Consider the following 18,028-nt stretch of genomic DNA (forward strand, 5'->3'; position numbering starts at 1 on the left):
GCAATTAACTCTTGTCATGGTCATGATGTTCTTATTAGGATATAGTTTGCTAAACAAAACTGAAAAATCTAAACGTAATTATCAAAAATCAATGCTGCGTAAAAACACTAAAATATCTCGAAGGAGCTCTGGGGATTTAAATTTTATTTCAAACGTGTTCAAAAATGCACTATTACTCGTTTCATTTATACATTTTTCACTGGCTATATTTGAAATCTTAGATTCTCCAAACCTCAGTCATAGGCTGTATCATAAAAGCATAAGGTTAGAAAGTGAGTTAAACGCAATTACATTTTTTATATGTTCTTTGAAAAAAAAATGGCATTCGTTAAAATAATTGAACCTATGAGATTTGATGCCTTTGTTTCACATGCTCATCGTGTAACATATTTCACTTTAGTTTGTTTCCAAAGCAGTAATATATATGCTTTGAGGAAACTGGCTATTTTTTTATCAGTGATTCCAGTGTCTCTTAAGACAGTTCATTATACCTGTAGCAATGTAGTGACAACAGAGAAATAACAACTTTCCAGTAGAAAGGCACCCAATCTACCCTGCTGTAGGAGATATCTGTGAAGAGGTATTCGCTCCTTTGATCATAAGTGGAGAGTCAACAAATATTTTAATCTATGGCAAGAAGTCTTCTCACTTTATCGAAAAAAAATAGAGGTTTAAAGTTCAAAAGCAGAAGACTCTGATTTGAAGTTCTACATTTGCAGAAGCTGCACGTTATATTGTCTTTTCTATCTTAGAATTTTAACGCAGCATACTATTTTGTGATTAGTTCTTTGTGCTCTTCAATTTTCTGCATTTCATATTCATTAAAGAAACATAACGTATTCAAATCAAAAAATGAAATCTGTGCTTTACAGGACTTTCATGTTTCTGGTGATGCTTGTGGTGCAGTGTACGTCAGCTTACAGAAAATGTAAGTAATATGCAGCAAATTTAGTTTGCTATTTTTATAATGAGATGATATAAATAATAAGCGTAAACATAATCAGTATACACCGAATGCTTCTTTTCGAATAATGTATTACTCATACAAGAAGACTATAGTTTTAAAAATTAATTTTCTCCTAAAATTTATAAATTCAATATGGAGAAAATTTATTAAGAAGCAAATAGTCGAACAGGATTTTCGTCAAATTTTTAGTGTTTTTTAATGCAGAAGGAATTACTCACCGTAATAGAACACCAGATTATCTCGAAAGTCGTATTTAGGTTGTGTACAAAATTGTGCATAAGTATACAGTAATTTTATTTTGGTATTTTTTCTATCAATAATCTTTGCATCAGATAATATTAATAGTTTAACAGTGAAATTTGTGTTAATAATTTGTAAATATCAGACTAATGTTATTGTATCTACTTCGTTGGTTCCGTTAGGGTATATAAAGTTGTTGGCGATGGTATTGGGACGCGTGAAATCAGAATCGTCACCAAAATAGAATTTGGAATTTCATTTTCTAGGGATTTTAATCCCTTTGACACAAATCAGCTACAAATTCGATGCAAGAGAAAATGAGGAAAATTTAGAAGGGGTGAAGTTTACATTAAATCTAAAATCGGTCAAAAATGCCTCGGAGCAGTTGCTTTTGTCACCTTTCTCAGTGTACACTAAGAAATTTATAAAAATGTGAAAACGACGTATAAGGAAATAAATAAAAACACTATATGTATATATATATATTTTGAAATAAAGCTTCGATTCCATCACTCTCAAGTGATATTTTGCTTGCTTTCCTGCTTAGCAAAATCGTTATTGTGTAGAGGCATTAGGTAATTTGGAAGCAGGAAAGATGAAAAATGAGCAACTGCCTTCACCGAGAATCGAACCACGGACCTATGGAATACCGACCCAGCGTGCAGAACCACTACACCCCGAACGTACGCTAGGAAGGCGGGAGAAATACCTTACACTACACTTCCCCTTTTAAAGGGCGACTGGGGTTGTTAGGGGACCCAATCGCCAAATCTTGGGTGAGAAGAATCATCATCCAACACTTTTTTGAGTTCGGACGCCACAGTAGAGACATTAGGTATTTTTGGAAGCACGAGAAATGAAAAATTAGCAACGCCTTCTCCGAGAATCGAACTGCGGACCTCTGGAATACCAGCCCAGCGTGCAGAACCACTACACCACGATGGCACGCTAGGAAAGCGGGAGAAATATCTTATAATTGATATTCCAGAAGTTTGTCTCATTACTCCATTTGATACTTTATATAAGTACAGTAAGATATCTTAAACGGAAGGTACTCATGTTTTACCTTAGGTGCTTCTTAATCATTCGTATTTATGAAAACTCTTCAGTCCAAGAAGTATTACAGTAGTATTACAGTGTATTTCAATAATTACGAGTATAATTACACTCTGAAGACTGTATTTTACAATAAACTGCAAAAGTTCAAAGTGACTATACTTTCACCGCTATTTTTCGTCTTCCCAAGCTATAACAGAAATAAAATTTCGAAATATTTCTCTTTAAAAAAAAAAAAAAAAAAGCAAGGAACTATTTATTATGTATGCCACCGTGATCACAATTAAATTGAAATTAGTGTTTTCCATTCAAAAGTTTCAATGAAATAAGGAAAGGTTAACAAGAACGTGAAGTTGTTGATACCTCGGTGGGATTTCTTTGAATACTCTTTTCAGCGTAAGAGTAATTATCTTCTGAATTCAGTTTCGTATGATAATTCAGCATCTCTAACTCTGCACCTCACCAATGATTGGATGGATAATATGGGTGAATACTGGTAGTTTTGTCAGGACTGCTATTCCTTCTAATTGCCTTTGGGAACTATTAGTAATCCTGAATGGAAGCACGGATCTTACTCAAACTATGCTCGTGTGTTTGTAGAAGACACAACACAAACAAAAAGCGTTAACTTTACACTTTACTTCTCACAGAGTACACTCGCTGCCACACTTCGGGATACAGAGACCAGCATTTTTGGTCTCTGTATCCCGAAGTGTGGCAGCGAACGTAGAAAATAAGTAGTAAATAAGAAATAAACTAACTTAACTTAATAAGAACTAAACTTAAATGCTTTACAGAGACTATTAACGCAAAGATTGACATTTTTGACACTACGTCTGTAGTGAACGAAATGAAAAAACTACAATACGTCTTCAAATATCAGCGGGAATTAAGTTCTGGCCTTAAAGGCAGACATGGACTGACTGAAAAGCACACGCGAGGCAGGGCAGCAAGAAGTCTCTTTCTTCTCTTGGCTAAAAGCCATTTCCTAAATACCTATACAATTTGTAACCTCATTAGCATAAACAACTCCTAATCGCGTTTATTCTGGTCGGCAAGGGAAAATAAGAGAGGATAGCAAAATTTTAAAATAAAATAAACGTTAGGAAAACTTAAAATCCTTACAGTTTGATCGAGGGTAAAATTCGAAAGGATGGGCTGGCTGCACAAACGCTTTCGTGATTTACCTTTTGTTTAACATACCGTATGTAATAACATTGTATTCACACATACGTGAAGTGAATATGAGCCACTGCCCCTTGTATAACGTAAATTTGAGCCAGTTCTCAGTTTCTAAGCTTTTCGTGGAAGATTTTTGCTCCTCCACGAAGACATCCCTTCGTTGGACAAATAACACCAGTGATCCGTATGACGTGAAAAATGCCGCCTCTATACCACCTGGGCTAGATTACCCTATTTATCGCTGATTACAATCTTTTAATTAGTTCATTTTGACATTTAATTATGGTTCGAAAAAACTTCTAGTTGTTAGAAGCTAGAGTGATACGCTTAATCCCGGAAAGCTGCTATTAAATTAACCAAGTTAGTTCTATCTTAATTATTGGATTTTTGTACTAGTTTTTATTCGCTTTTTGCTTTTTTCTGTTTTTACATAAATCAGCCTTCAAGTTTAAAAGTTAATTCCTGAAATGAAGCTGAGCATTACATCAGTCTGAGAGAGTTTTCATTAAACTAATCCCCGTTACTTTCAACTTTTTACTAGGTTTCGGAATATTACTGTCATTATATTTTATTCACATTGCATTTGAGTTTTAATGTAAATCGATCTGTAATCCTGATTTGTGTGCTTACTGAAATCAGGCTTACGGATTTTAATAATGTGCAGATTTGATCTCTTGAATCATTAAAGCTGAATCAAGCTTAATTTTGGAACGTGCTCTAAGAAGTGTTTAAGTCTTAAATGATTGTTTTATTTAGTGCTTACTGTTCAACTTAATGAAGTGACATAATACTTTACTTCAAGAATAAGTAGTTTTTAATAGCTAATGACTTAATTTAACCTAACTGGATAAGTCTACTCAAATTATTACTGAGATTCTTTGACACACATACGTCAGCTGTGCTTTCACAAGGGAGAAAAGCTACCTTCAAATTTTAAAGTTAAAATTTAAATTCTGGAGAACTCTAATTGTTTTGAGTTCAGTTATTCGGAATTTTAGTTATGAGGATTGCTTTTTCTTTCTCTAGCTGAGAAAAAAATAAGTGTCTTTTTAATTTATTTAGTTTTCAATTTTTTTTACACTGATTAAAAAAATGTTAAAAAATAATTAAGCACTTCTATTCTTAAAATCTAAGTACTATAGGAGAAGAATTTTATTGTTTTTACGTCAAAAAGTGTTAAAAAACAAGATCTTACTTTAATTTTGACTGAATAATAGTAGTTTAGGCGTTTTATTCGTGCCAAATAAAAGACAATTCCTTTATTTAATTTTAGTAATGTAAAACGGAGAACTAAATATTTACTTAGTTTCAGAAGTTGCGTAAATGAAATTTCCACTCTGTTGTTTTTGTTTAGTAGAAATTAAAATAGACTGAGTGTTTAGGCAAATAAAAAAAAAATATTTTTGGTTTAAATTTTGCGGAAAAAGTGTGCAATTGGTTTTCCAGAAATAAAAATGTTTTATATATTTGAATCGTAATATTTTATTGAAACAAAACTCAATAAACGGAAAATATAAATTCTCTCAACTGCATTATTATAAAGTATTTCGTCATAGATAATGCTGATTTTGGGGATATCCGAATGGATCCAAAAAATCTCGATTTTTGGAAATCTGACACTGTTCCTTTTACATCTAGATTCGTTTGAAGCTGTTTTCTATTTAAGCTAAAATCTTGCCACATTTTATGATGCGATTTAAACGACATATAGCTACAATAAATAGATAAAAGATTAAAGCAAGATCTGCAAGCTTTCTTCTTTTCGTAGAACATACATAATCTTAACAAATAAATAACAACAATTTCCTGATTTTAAATGGATATTCTTATTTCACAATGCAAAGATACTAAAAGATATGTTTCATTCTTATACCTACCTCTCTCTGCTCATAAAATTTTAAAGCATGTAAGCAATTATCTGAAACAATTGAGTGTCACAGTATTCGTAATTGACTTAAAGTAATAAAAAGGGATTTTACTGTGATTTTCTTTACAATATTTCAGCTTCATGTTCGCAAATAAATTACCATTCGAATGCTGAAGTAGTTAATTCTAAAACCGAAATGGTGGCTTGAAAACAATATTTGTAAAGAATAGTTTTAACAGCTACCACAGATAGGTGATCGTTCCTGGTGGGTGCAACAATTTGTAAGTGTTGCACCCATATCAGGGTGACCACCACCAAGATTTTCGTCATCAAGACCACTACCAAGATTTCCGAGGATTTCCTTTATATTTTAAGTTCTTTATTTATTGGAAAAAATAAGTTTGAAAACAAGCGATATAGAAATGCCATATACGGAAAATTTGCATTCTGCTTCTCCAATTTCTAATTTTTAAGACAAAAAGAAATTTTAGTGCTTAGTTTCGTTCCCCCCCTCCTCCCACACACCGATATAATACATGGAGGTAAGAAAGGAAGGAGAGGCCATCTCCGCATTACCAGTGAAGCACTGCTCCGAGGCTTCGATCTTCAGATGGGGTGCTTTTTGTTTACATGCAGATGCTCTCTTGACACCGCTTTGATAGTAGTATTTCGGCACACGACAGTTCCATACAAATCGAAAAACGGGAAACTTTCGCATAAAATAAACATTCACTGTGTGATGGATAATAGGCAATTTGTATAGTTTACTGACATTTACGCAAAAATCACATCTTGGTTATTTTTTGATAACTAATAACAGAGATTTTGATTATGAATTTGTTTTATAAAATTCTAAGCTGTTGAACTACAGAAATATAGATTTTAGCAAAAATGCTATGCTTAAAGAATAACAAATACCTTACGGTACCTTTAAAATTATAGACGTCTTTCGATACCCTCGATAGAGTATTCGCTACATTGATTTTATGTTCCAAACGTCAAAATGTTTTAAATAAAAAAAATTTTTGGTCACCCACATATTATTGTAACATGTACTTTTTAAAAATTTTTAGAGGAGAGGCTTTATAGTTGCTGATTTTAAACTTGTAGAGACATAAGGTTTTTTTGGAGTCCGGGGAGATGAAAAATTAGCAACACCTTCGCGGGGAATCGAACCGCGGACCTCTCAATTACGTGCTGAGTGTGCTGACCACTACACTACGAAGGCTCGCTAAGAAGGCGGGAGATATAGCTTATATGCCTGTAGAGTTGCGCGCCTCCAACCTGCAGGCAACCAAGAGGTGACTGTTGAAACTGGAAAATAGACAGAGTCTTGCTAAGGGTTTAAGTCCCTTTTTATTCAACTTAAGAAATTACAATTGCGTGCTCTTGACGCTCACAAACTACGCCGACCCGGCGGTAAAATAAAAATAAGAATCTGAAAAGAAATAATAACAAGACTCTAACTACGAGGCTCTCTAAAAGTAACTAACCTCACCGCGTTTTACAATACCGCTGCTAATTCAGCAAACTTTGAATATCACGTTGAACGATTAACAATTCTCCGCGGCAAGCACACAGGCCGAAACGCGGGGTTCTTCAATTTCTGGCTAACTACCTCCGCGCTCGTGAAGTAAGAACAGCACACCTCGAACTCGTTTCCTTTCTATTTAACTCAGAATACTTCCGCTGATAATTTGAATCCTTGCGCGTTCTATTAAAATTTACATACTCTGGCATTGGCAGTTCCAGGGTAAAGTAAGGCTTGACAGGAAAGATAGTTTAAACTTAAAATAAATGTTAGTTAAAATAAATATAAACCCTACATACTCCTCCTTTTAAAGGACGGCTGGGGTTTTAAGGGGACCTTATCGCTTAATCCTGGTTGAGGAGAATCATCATTCAACACCCTTTTAGTTCGGGCGCCACTGTCGAGACATTAGACACTTTTTGGAAGCAGACAAGATGAAAAATTAGCAATCGCCTTCGCCGGGAATTGAACCACAGACCTTTGAATACCCACTCAGCATGCAGAACCACTACACCACGAAGGCACGCTAGGAAGGTGGGAGAAATACCTTATAAACTCAACATTTTATTATTATATAATTTAAAAATAATCACTTTTGGTTTACACTTTTTACTTATTTGGGTTAATTAAAAAATAAAAATACCTCCAAATGCCGAATGAAGCAGTATTATACAGAGTAACGCAATCAAGATTTGCGATCTGATTACAAAGCGGTTAATGTTTAAATATGAAATGGATAATTATTAGGAAATACTCTTTTATGCTATCTGACTTGGAGTGATATTATTGTTCTTTCGGCACTAGGGTTACATATCGATTTTCTTCAGGTGTGGTGTTCCTACCACGACCATCGGCATGCTTTTGCATAGCCTTTCCACCCCTAGCGGCTCTTTTTAATCTCGAGATGACATTTTTCGATACTCCCATTTCTGTGGCCACAGTGGTGACACTTGCTTTCAGCTGTCCAACTGCTCGTCCACGATCGTAATCACTGAAATGATGTCTTTCAGACATTTTGCACTTAATTATTGAAACACCACATTACATTTCCCAGAAATAAGTTCAACAACGTATGGCGTTTTTTAGATAAAAGACCTAACAGCATGAAATTTTGAATGAATGAAGAGCTTGTGTGCCCTGCTTTTTATATAGGTAACGGGTCCTGCTCTACCACTTCCTATACACTTGATTTTACTGTTAGTGGTCGGCTGTCGGGAACGCTACATTGCATTATTCCTTAGCAATTGTCAAGCAGGGTAAATAAAAAATACCTGTCTCTTTTAGGTACTGCAACAAACTGGCATTCACCTCTTTCCCGATTAAACTGTCAAGAGGCAAGTGGCATTCATTAAAATGTTTCAACCGAAGTCTTTAAAATACGGACACTTAGTTAAAAAATGATGAACTGAGAGTAGAGTATGTGTGTGTGTGGGGGGGACAAATCGGTTCATTCTCTACTTTTAGTAAATAGCTGTGAGTAATTCGTGAGTGACCAATTCTAAGTCGAGTAAGTAGGACTTCCACCTTTCAGTTCCTAGTAGCATCCCAGTATTCGATTCTAGTTTTCACATTTCTTAGCTTATTATTTATCTGACCATCCCAGTGTTTATGCCATTTATCTAATATTTTCTTTTTGATAACCCTGCTAATATCGTCAGCAGGGTCAGCCCGACTAGGCAAGTAGATTGCCGACTTTGCTGTGGCGTCTGCTAGCTCGTTACTTCTTATGTCGACATACCCAAGTATCCAGCAGTACAAGATCTCGTTCCCATAGTGCCTCAATTTTAAATTGAGAATGTGGCATCTACTGTGACAGGGTTCTGGGTATCAGCAAGTGCTTATAATGCTTTTAAGGCACTAAGTAAGTCTGTATATATTTCAAACTTTTTCTGGCTTAACATGGATATGAATGAGAGGGCACAATATAGCAGTCAAATCAGATGCGAGGACTAAGCAAGCGTTATGCAATCGTCTGCCTACCATGCGGTCTCCAATAATGAAAGATATACCAACATGTCCAGCTGCTTTTGATCCATCATAAATACAGGAATATAATTATTGTAGTTTTGTGTTCAACAAGAAGCTGCCTGTACCCCAACTCGTTAGTATATCTTTTGCCAACATTTTGGAAAATATCAAGGAGCTGAAATTGAATATTTTCCCAAGGTGGTATTGCAAAATGCTTACTGCCTGGGTGCTCAAATGTGTCGTTTGATGTTTTTCAAGTAGTGAGCGAACCTTCAGGGAAAAATAAGGCACAGAAGAAGGTCGAGCATTAAGCAGACGCTCACACATATCATCTAACAGATTCATCTTACAAGGATGACCATGTAGTGATCATATCTTAAAATAGTAGCTGAGAGATAACTACTCAAGCTATAACTTAAGTGAAGATTCATAGCAATCTACATATAGGCTTTGAAGTGGAGAAGATCTGAAAGCTCGAGAAGAAATCCGCAATGCCTAATGGTGAACCGAATCTAATCTCAATAGCACATAAGGACGTGCTGATCCACAGACAACTGAGCCGTAGTCCAATTTAGAGCAGACGAGGGCTCTGTAAATATGGAGCATTGAGCCACGTTCTGCACTCAGGTGGAATTCCCCAAAACCTTTAATATATTTAATATCTTAAAATACTTCTTCCTCAAATATTGAACATGTAGAAGGAAAGTCAGCTTTCGGTCGAATACCAACCCTAAAAAATTTATTTCAGGTACAACTAGAATTTGTGAACATTTGAGATGAAGCCATGTAGACCATGTAGCCGGTTCGATTCCCGGCGAAGGCGTTGCTCATTTTTCATCTCTCCTGCTTCCAAAAAATACCTAATGTCTCTACAGTACAATACATTAGAAGAGAACGTTTCAGCATCTCCTTTTAAGTAGTAGTAGCATGAAAGTAAGAGATACAATATTCCAACTAAACTATATAGAATGAACATCATGCGTATTGGTTTAGTCGATTTCAAATCTTGGAAAATATTATTCACGAAGGCGTCTAGAGGGAGATTGATATGCATGTAAATTCCAGTTTCAATTTCGTAGACATGTATGTAAGTTTACTTTCGGAGAAATGGAAATGTAGTATCAATGAAATTTAGGGGAAAAAGTTAAGAGTAAAATAAAAATGTGAAAAGAAACTTTTTAAAAGAATAAAAATTTTAGATTTGTAAAAAGGAGAAAGAAAAGAGTTAAAATTTGCTTTAAAGTAAATAACAGAAATAAATAAAATAAAATAAAAATTGCGTTTGTTAAAACAGAAAAGAGAATAAAAATCAAACTTATGAAATTAAATATTATTGTTGTAAAATATATAAACTGAATAATGTAAAAAGGGCTTTTTTAAAATACAAAACCAAAAGGGAAATTTAAATTTGTGACCACAAATATTACTTTTAACAAAATAAAAAAATCTGATGCAGAGACCACATGACTTTCCTGTACGAAATATTAAATTGTACGCATTTTTTGCTGTATTTCATTTAAACTTATTTCCTTGAATTTCATTAGAGATATATTTTTCATTCAGTTCTCACTCCGCGGCAAGGCAAAAATACATAAAACCTCAAAATATCTTTATTAAAATTAAAAAATATAGAAACACATAAAACACGAAATACAGTTAAAACGATAAAAAAAATTACAATTGAAATTAGAGTTTCTACATAAAAATAAGCAATTCCGCCTGCGGGCGAAAAGGCTGATTTTTCAGTGCACAAAACTAAAGTTTGCTTTTGGTTCCACTCGGAAAAAGGACACTGAAGGTGCAGAAGCTGACTTAATTCACTATTCTGCTAAGTTTCAAATGTAAACAAATATGGCTGCTATGGTAAAAAAATAAGCTTAGCCGCACTTAAACACTTTTAAATTGTTAATAATTCTACAACTATTGCATGCAAATTAACTAAAGGCATAAAAACTTTAACCGGAAAAGAAAAACATAATTCAGTCATTTTAAAGCAAAAAATGCATAATTTACAAACATAAAAGAATAATAATAATAAAAAAAAAAAAACTGAGCTCACCGAGCCGAGTAAAAGAGTGGCTCTCTCTCTCTGTATGTATATATATATACATACAGAGGAAGGAAATATATTATATATATATATATATATATATATATATATATATATACACTTTTAGTGCAGCGGCCGATTGCAACCAAAAAGGGAGGTGCACAAGTACGTGTTATAGCAGTCCTATATACGAAATGTCAACGTTCTAAGGCTACTCGTTTTTGAGTTATGCTAAATACGTACGTACAGACGTCACAAAAATTCTCTTCTGAAACCATTTTAGATCCATTTTGGGAAAACGAATCCTTTGTTCTGTCCTTACGAACAGACGTCACACAAAAACATCGTTAAGTTACATTTGATAGCGGTCAAAATGAATATTTTCGTTCAAATATGATACCCGAAAATTTTTGCGATTACAATATTTGATTTACTTCGTACAAGGAAGTATAAAAGTGAAACTTAAAAAGTTTTTTAAGGTAAAAATATGAAAAAATAAAGATCTGGGAAACGTACTTTTGTAAAATAAAAAAGTTCAAATAAATGTAAAAAGTAAATCTACTTTTGTTGAAATAAAAATTACTTTGCGAAAATTTAAAGTATGCATGTGTTACCACTTAAACCTGGAGAGCACACAATGGGAAAGGCTAAAATTCCTTAGATATGTACTGACGCAAAGAGAACTAATATCCTTCGAAGTAATACTTTTAAATGAAAATGACGCATCGCATACAATGAATCTCAGGAGGCACGAAGGACTTTAATTAATAAGACGTTATATCGTCCTTTATGTTTTCTGTCCTATCGTGTGAATTTCTCTTGTTTGTAGCTAAAAAAATGGTCATTTTAAAGGTCAAGTGAAATTTTATCTCAGACTGGCCTTGATACATAAACGTTTAAATAAAGGACATAAATATCTTGAAACGTCTAAAAAGTACAATCTGAGTTTTTCATCATTGGGATCAGTTATTCTGCTCCTGAATTACTGCTTCATTACTTTAAGTACAACCTTTATGCTTTGACAAAATATATTTATTGGTTCTAAGGGCTCGTTTGTATTCAAATTGAGGTTTCTAGAGTTCTACTTGCTTTTTAAACGTACATTAAATAAAAATTTATTTGAAAACATCCAATCTAATGTTGCATTTTTTAAATTGACATATTTCTCTTACATTTCTTAATAAAACACCAGAGTGAAATACACTACCCGACAATGAAAATGCAATACCAAGAAGGGGAAGCCAGAAAGTGATGAAACTCGCCAGATAGAGAGAGACAGTCGAACAATAAATAATTTCTATTTCGAAATGATATACATAATACAGAACGAGAACAGCGTCGGCTCAGTAGGTTGTAGAACCACCTTGGAGGGCGATACACGAAGCAACACATCTAGGTACAGAGTTAGTAAGACTACGGATGGTGTCCTGAGTGAATGGGTCTCTATTCCCAGTCAACCTTTTGCCATAGTTCGTCGTCTGAACGTGGCAATGGCAGGGTCTTCAAATGGCGTCAAATCACATCCCAGATATGTTCGATTGGTGAAAGATCAGGAGAGAACGGTGGCCAGGTAAGCATCTGCACACCTTGAAAAGCACGTTGGCTGACGCGAGCAGTGTGTGGTCGAGCGTTACCTGCTGATAAAAAGCATTGGGCACTCCCTGAAGGTAGGGGAGTGTCGGCAGCAGTACATCATCCACGTATCGTTTGGCAGTCATAGTGTCCTGAATACGAACTAGAGGTGATCTGGAATCGTACGCAATTGTGCCACAAATCATGATGCCGCGTTCCACAATTGCTGCCGGATTGGACCTGTCTCCACATCGATGCCAGACTCGTACGCAGCGACTATCATTGAAGAAACAGAAGCGTGGCTCATCTGAGAACACGACCCTGTGTTCGTCGTCCACATTACTCGAGCCTGCCACCATTACGGACGTTGGCTTCTATAATGTGGGGTCAATAGCAGTCTTCTTAATGGACGCCACGAATGCAGGGCACTAGCCACCAATCGACGGCAAATGGTTCTGGTCGATATGGGAAAATCCAGGGTGTCTTTGCTGCAGAATGGAGGTAGAAGTGGCTTGCGGGTCGATCCACGCGTGCTGACGTGTGCTACGTCGATCCTCAGACTGGACCTGACTTCACTCAGGCTGGACCAGCACCCCTCGAACTTGCCAAATTTCCTTGTCGCAACCGTCGTCGCCCCAGCCGGTACACTCTGGACGCGTCCAGGTATGTGTCAGCTGAGATTTGCTGTATAGACCAACCTGCCCTTCTCAGTCGATACCACGTTAAATCGTCTTTCTTCTAGAACTGCCTCAGTTGACGAAGGGCTGATATTCTCTGCTATTAAACCTATAGATCTCTGAGACAAGAAAACAAATTTTACGATGGTTCCCCTAGCAGAAATAATGACACGAAAACTGAACATTCTGCAGATTCCTTCCTTTTTATCTTTTCCAAAGTACGCTGGAGAGCTGCTCATTTCACATCATTCTCATAACTTATTGAGGTGTGTCTACCCTGAAATTTGCATAATTTTCGGGCCACTCCTTCTTGGTGTTGCATTTTCAATGTCGGATACTGTATTATAAATGAGAATAAAGTTACAGAACTAAAAATGTAATGATGTAATGCCACACGGAAGCAGAAGAAATATGGATTTCTAGTATTCTTCTTAAAATCCAAGTCAAAGGATAGGAAGTTCCCATCTGTAAAGGTACCTATCAAGTTCTAAAATTAAAAGTGCTTCGATTCCTTTAGACTACGTCGAAGACGAATGTGTTTCTCCCAACAAATTCCAGAAAATTTTCTTCAGACTTCCAGCATCCGGGCCTGATTCAGTGGGAGAACTGCGTTCGAATCGCTTTGGAACTTACTCCAGAACAGGAAGAAATTGCCTCATCAAACTCAAACCTCCGAAAGGGCATGGCATCATCATAACAGTGCTTAAAGTTGATTTCAGGAATCACAACAGTTGCAAGGACTATATCAAAGTAAGTCAATTTTCAGAATTAATTTTTTAGAAATAGTTTGAAAATGTAATAGATTAAATACTTAAAAAAAAGCTGCAATTTTTTAAATATATATGTTTGAATATGTGTCAGATATAAATTCTTAATTTCGAAGAAAGTAATTAATTAAAATTTTAAAATAAAATATTAGTTACATTGCGGAGATGTTAGAGCACTAGCACTTCAGTCAACTTGGATATAAAACTATTGTTAATAATATGGTCTTATATGTACAGAATATTCAATATGCAAATTGCTATTCAACATCAACATTTATATTAATTTTTTATATTACCAATATTGATGAGTAGTAGATAGGATGGACACTGTTATTAATCTCATTTTTAAATTTCTACTTTAATAAGTGAGGGAACAACTAAATACGCTCAAGAGTATGCCATGGGAAATCCTTAACTTTTGACCTCGTTATAGGCATTTCCAGCAATGCAATTATTTACAGCTTTAACTGCAAGGATTTCCGATTGGAAGTACTTCCAATTTCCTAGTTTCAGCTGCAAAATGTTCAGTTTAATCCCTACAGGATGTCTATATGTCTATTCAAAATTTTGATACTTCTTCAGAAAAGCACTAAAAAAGGGGACTAACAATAATACAAAAAATTATTTTATGTTTGTTACACTTTTCTGAACATAGGTGTGCACAGAACGCTGGATATTTGCTTGTAGAAAATTTCACAGTAGAACGATTGAAGATTATTTAAGTGGGTTTCAGAAGTTTTATCTTTCTGAAGTAATGCTTAACAAATCGTTATCAGGTTTGATTTCACTATACATGCAATTTTTTACATTTTAAGCTTTAAAGGGTATTTTGTAAAGTATAGCTGTTGAAACTCTATTGAATATCGGTAACAAAAAAATTAGGCAAATGATATTGTAACACTAGTATCGATACGTTATTCAGTATGACAGGGGAGAAACTATTAAGCAGCTATAGTTCGAAGTTTTAAAAGACTTTCAGTTTCATCTAATTATGTTAGAAATAGCCATTAAATTAAACACTCATGGGCAATGGCCGCAAATGTTTTACTTAATAACGGATTTTTTTGTTAAAAAAAAGAAATATTAAAGGAAATATTAATATATATGTTTTTTCAAATCTAAAATGTTTATTTCTTTTCTGCGAATTGCGTCTTTGCAGTCAGTGTCAAGTTGATTACATCATCACTCCTCACTTCCTGTTTCAGGACAGAAAGTTCTGTGAAACACCCCTTCTGTTCTAAATTCTGGTGCAATCTCTGAGACCATACCGGAGGCAGAAATTAGAGGCGGCAAAATTTTGACAGCACCCGGTGGCAGAATTTGGGAGAAACAGAGATTGCACCGGAAGAAAAAAAATCCTTGCTTCGGGCTCGGCTCTTAAGTCAGTGCAAGTCGGATTTGAACATAGATAATTGTAGAATATAGAGTTACGTCATAGTCATGTCTTGGGTCACATTCGTGTGACCAGCATCACTATATGAGATAGAAAAGACAATCCTAAAGTCTTTTCTTAAACGACTTGTCGTTTCAATCTGATTTGAATTTAATTATGTATTTCCAGTTAAATCTGATACTAAATACTGACTTGTAATTCGGCTGATGTGTGCCTTCTGATCAACAGAGCTTCTCAAGATACTTGTCATAAGGGAACAGGAAGCAGTTTCCTCTCCTTTCGTAACAGTGCGAGGACTGTCACTTATATTGGCAATCTTCAGCGGCATGTTTTCTTTTGCTAAGTTTGATAAGACAAATAATGTATTTAATCACTAAATATTTGAAGTAAAGAATATTATTACCAGAAACTTAATGTTACTTAAATTGTACTTAATTGTACTTATATTTTTTAGCCATCTCCCTCAGTATCTTTTATATTTAAAGAAAAGATAGATACTTCAAAAATCATAATAACCTTTCTTTTTTTAATCTTACACTGATTACTGATAGCACACTGAGGAAAATCTTAAAAGAATTTTAAAAATAGATGATGTTATTCACATTTGGTATTCATAAGGCATAAATTTTCAGCATAATTGTGTTTTACTTTAATTGAAAGCGCATTACTTCAGAAATATTAATTTTTTTAAATGTAGAACTTGGAGACATTTCAGGTTATAGATATAAAGGATCACATAGAAACACTACAGATCGAAATTTAGTACTTAATAGGCATACTGACTTTTTTACGTAAAAATCACTTTATTTATGTCTTTTCCTATGAGCATAATTTTCTCTATGTTCTAGTATATTTAAATTTGTAATAAATCAATTTTAATGGATGAACCTTCATCATACAGTTTATATGTATAACCATATTTAGGGAGCGATCAAATTATACGACACTAAAATGAACTATAAGAAAACACCCTGAAATTGCTTTGGTTAAATGCTGAAGGGCCTATAAACGTCCTCCTACAGCGCCAAACGGGTGAATGGAATGCAACGAAGTTTTGCGCTCACGGAATTTCGAAAAAAAAAAAAAAAAAAAAGTTCCAAATTGTCCACCAGAGAGTGCCTTATCGAGAAAAGCATGAAATTTAACACAATAAACGACCAAAACGGAATACAGAAACAATATTAACATTTATTGACTAGTTTCTGCTCAGTTTATCATCGAACCACATTAAGTTAAGGTAAGGGAGAAACAAAAACAATTCAGTTTGCCGAAACGACAACAGATTAGGACGAAATTGTACAAGAGGAGCAGTTGTTAATCGTGTCGAAGACGATGTAGGGAAAGGTGCTCCACGTGACCACCCTCATTCACCTGCAAAATTTCAAGTCGATGGACAGTGTGTTCAACAGCAGATCATAACTGATCAGCTGTGAGGCTTCGCAAATGAAGCGTTATGGAGTTCTTTAAGTCATTCAATGTCGCAACAACTCCACGATACATCAGACTTTTTATATAGCCCCATAGCCAGAAATCGCACGGAGTTAGATCCGGCGAACGTTGTGGCAATGGATTAGGAAAAGAAGGACTAATAACACATTCCTCTGTGAAGTGTTGGAACAATAGCGCCTTCACGGACACATAGATATGTGGGGGGCGCACCATTCTGCATGAAAATGGTCGATGTAAGAAAACGCCTCTGCTGTAGTTGCGGCACAACAAACGTCTGCAGCATGTCATGATACCGACGGCCCGTAACGAAACGTGTGACAGGCCCACGTTCACCGATTTACTCAAAGAAGAACGGCCAAGGATGTCGCCGTGAATCCACACCAGGCAGTGATCTTTCGAAACTGTAGGAGAATGTCAGTGTGGGTCTGCGGATTTTCCTTAGCCCAAATGCGGCAATTTTGTGTGTTGACTGTCCCATTGAGGTAGAAATGAGCCTCGTCGCTCCACAGAATATTCCAAGGCCATGACAGATCAACAGTCATTTTGTTGAGAAAACTGACTGCGAACAAGGGACGTTGTGGCTTGTTCCTATCAAGCAGCTCATGGGTATTCGGATCTTGTATGGGAAGTAGTGCATTATGTTTCTGAGTAATTTTCGGAAGGTGCTGTAAGAATAGCCTGTCTGTCAAGAAAGTGCATGTGCGCTACTGCCCCCAAACTCTAATGTCTCTGACTGTGCGTCAACAGCTCTCTTAAGGGCATCAATAAGAACCGGTGTGACAGGTTTACGACTCTTCCAGGTTGAATTCCTAATTTCCCCGTCTCTTAATCATGGTGCGAATACCTTTAGTAGACATTGGTCCCCGCCGTAGGTTCTTTCTACGACGAAATTCACGAACTACAGCAGAAGCATTCCCCTTGTTTTCGTAAAACAACTTCACCAGTAACACACGTTCAACTAAAGAGACCGTCATTAGTACAGCCGGAAACATCGACTTAAACATAACAACGTCTGCCTTAGCCTATGCCTTAGCCTTTTATGCCTTAGCCTGTTTTGCATAAAGCTTCCTCTTCTTCCCAAGCATGCAAATATCGACATTTTTCTCCTACAACTGACAGTTTTTTCCCGATTTTGCATACTATTACTCATAATTCTTAATATTTTTTCTGTATTTCGTTTTCGTTGTTTATTGTGTTAAATTTCACGTTTTTCCCAATAAAGCGCACTCTGGTGGTCAATTTGGAACTACTTTTTTTTTTTTTTTTTTTTTTTTCAAAATTTCGTGAGCGCATCTCGTGTACAGCCCAT

General features: G+C 35.4%; 1 protein-coding gene across 2 annotated transcripts in view; it reads left to right on the plus strand.

The window, feature by feature from the left end:
• Positions 1–697: 697 nt before the first annotated feature.
• LOC118181662 (uncharacterized) overlaps positions 698–18,028 on the plus strand; it is a 55,744-nt gene continuing 38,413 nt past the window's right edge. Inside the window, exons 1-2 of one of the 2 annotated variants that reach the window (XM_035350841.2) lie at positions 698–928; positions 13,628–13,860. In XM_035350841.2, coding sequence (XP_035206732.1) covers positions 853–928; positions 13,628–13,860 — 309 coding nt within the window. In that variant the 5' untranslated portion in view covers positions 698–852. The remainder of the gene's footprint in view (positions 929–13,627; positions 13,861–18,028) is intronic. The other variant, XM_035350842.2, reaches the window with a different exon arrangement.

The sequence above is a fragment of the Stegodyphus dumicola genome, chromosome X1, assembly GCF_044657685.1.
Source record: "Stegodyphus dumicola isolate Sdum_Otavi_A_Nest chromosome X1, ASM4465768v1".
Lineage (NCBI taxonomy): Eukaryota > Metazoa > Arthropoda > Arachnida > Araneae > Eresidae > Stegodyphus > Stegodyphus dumicola.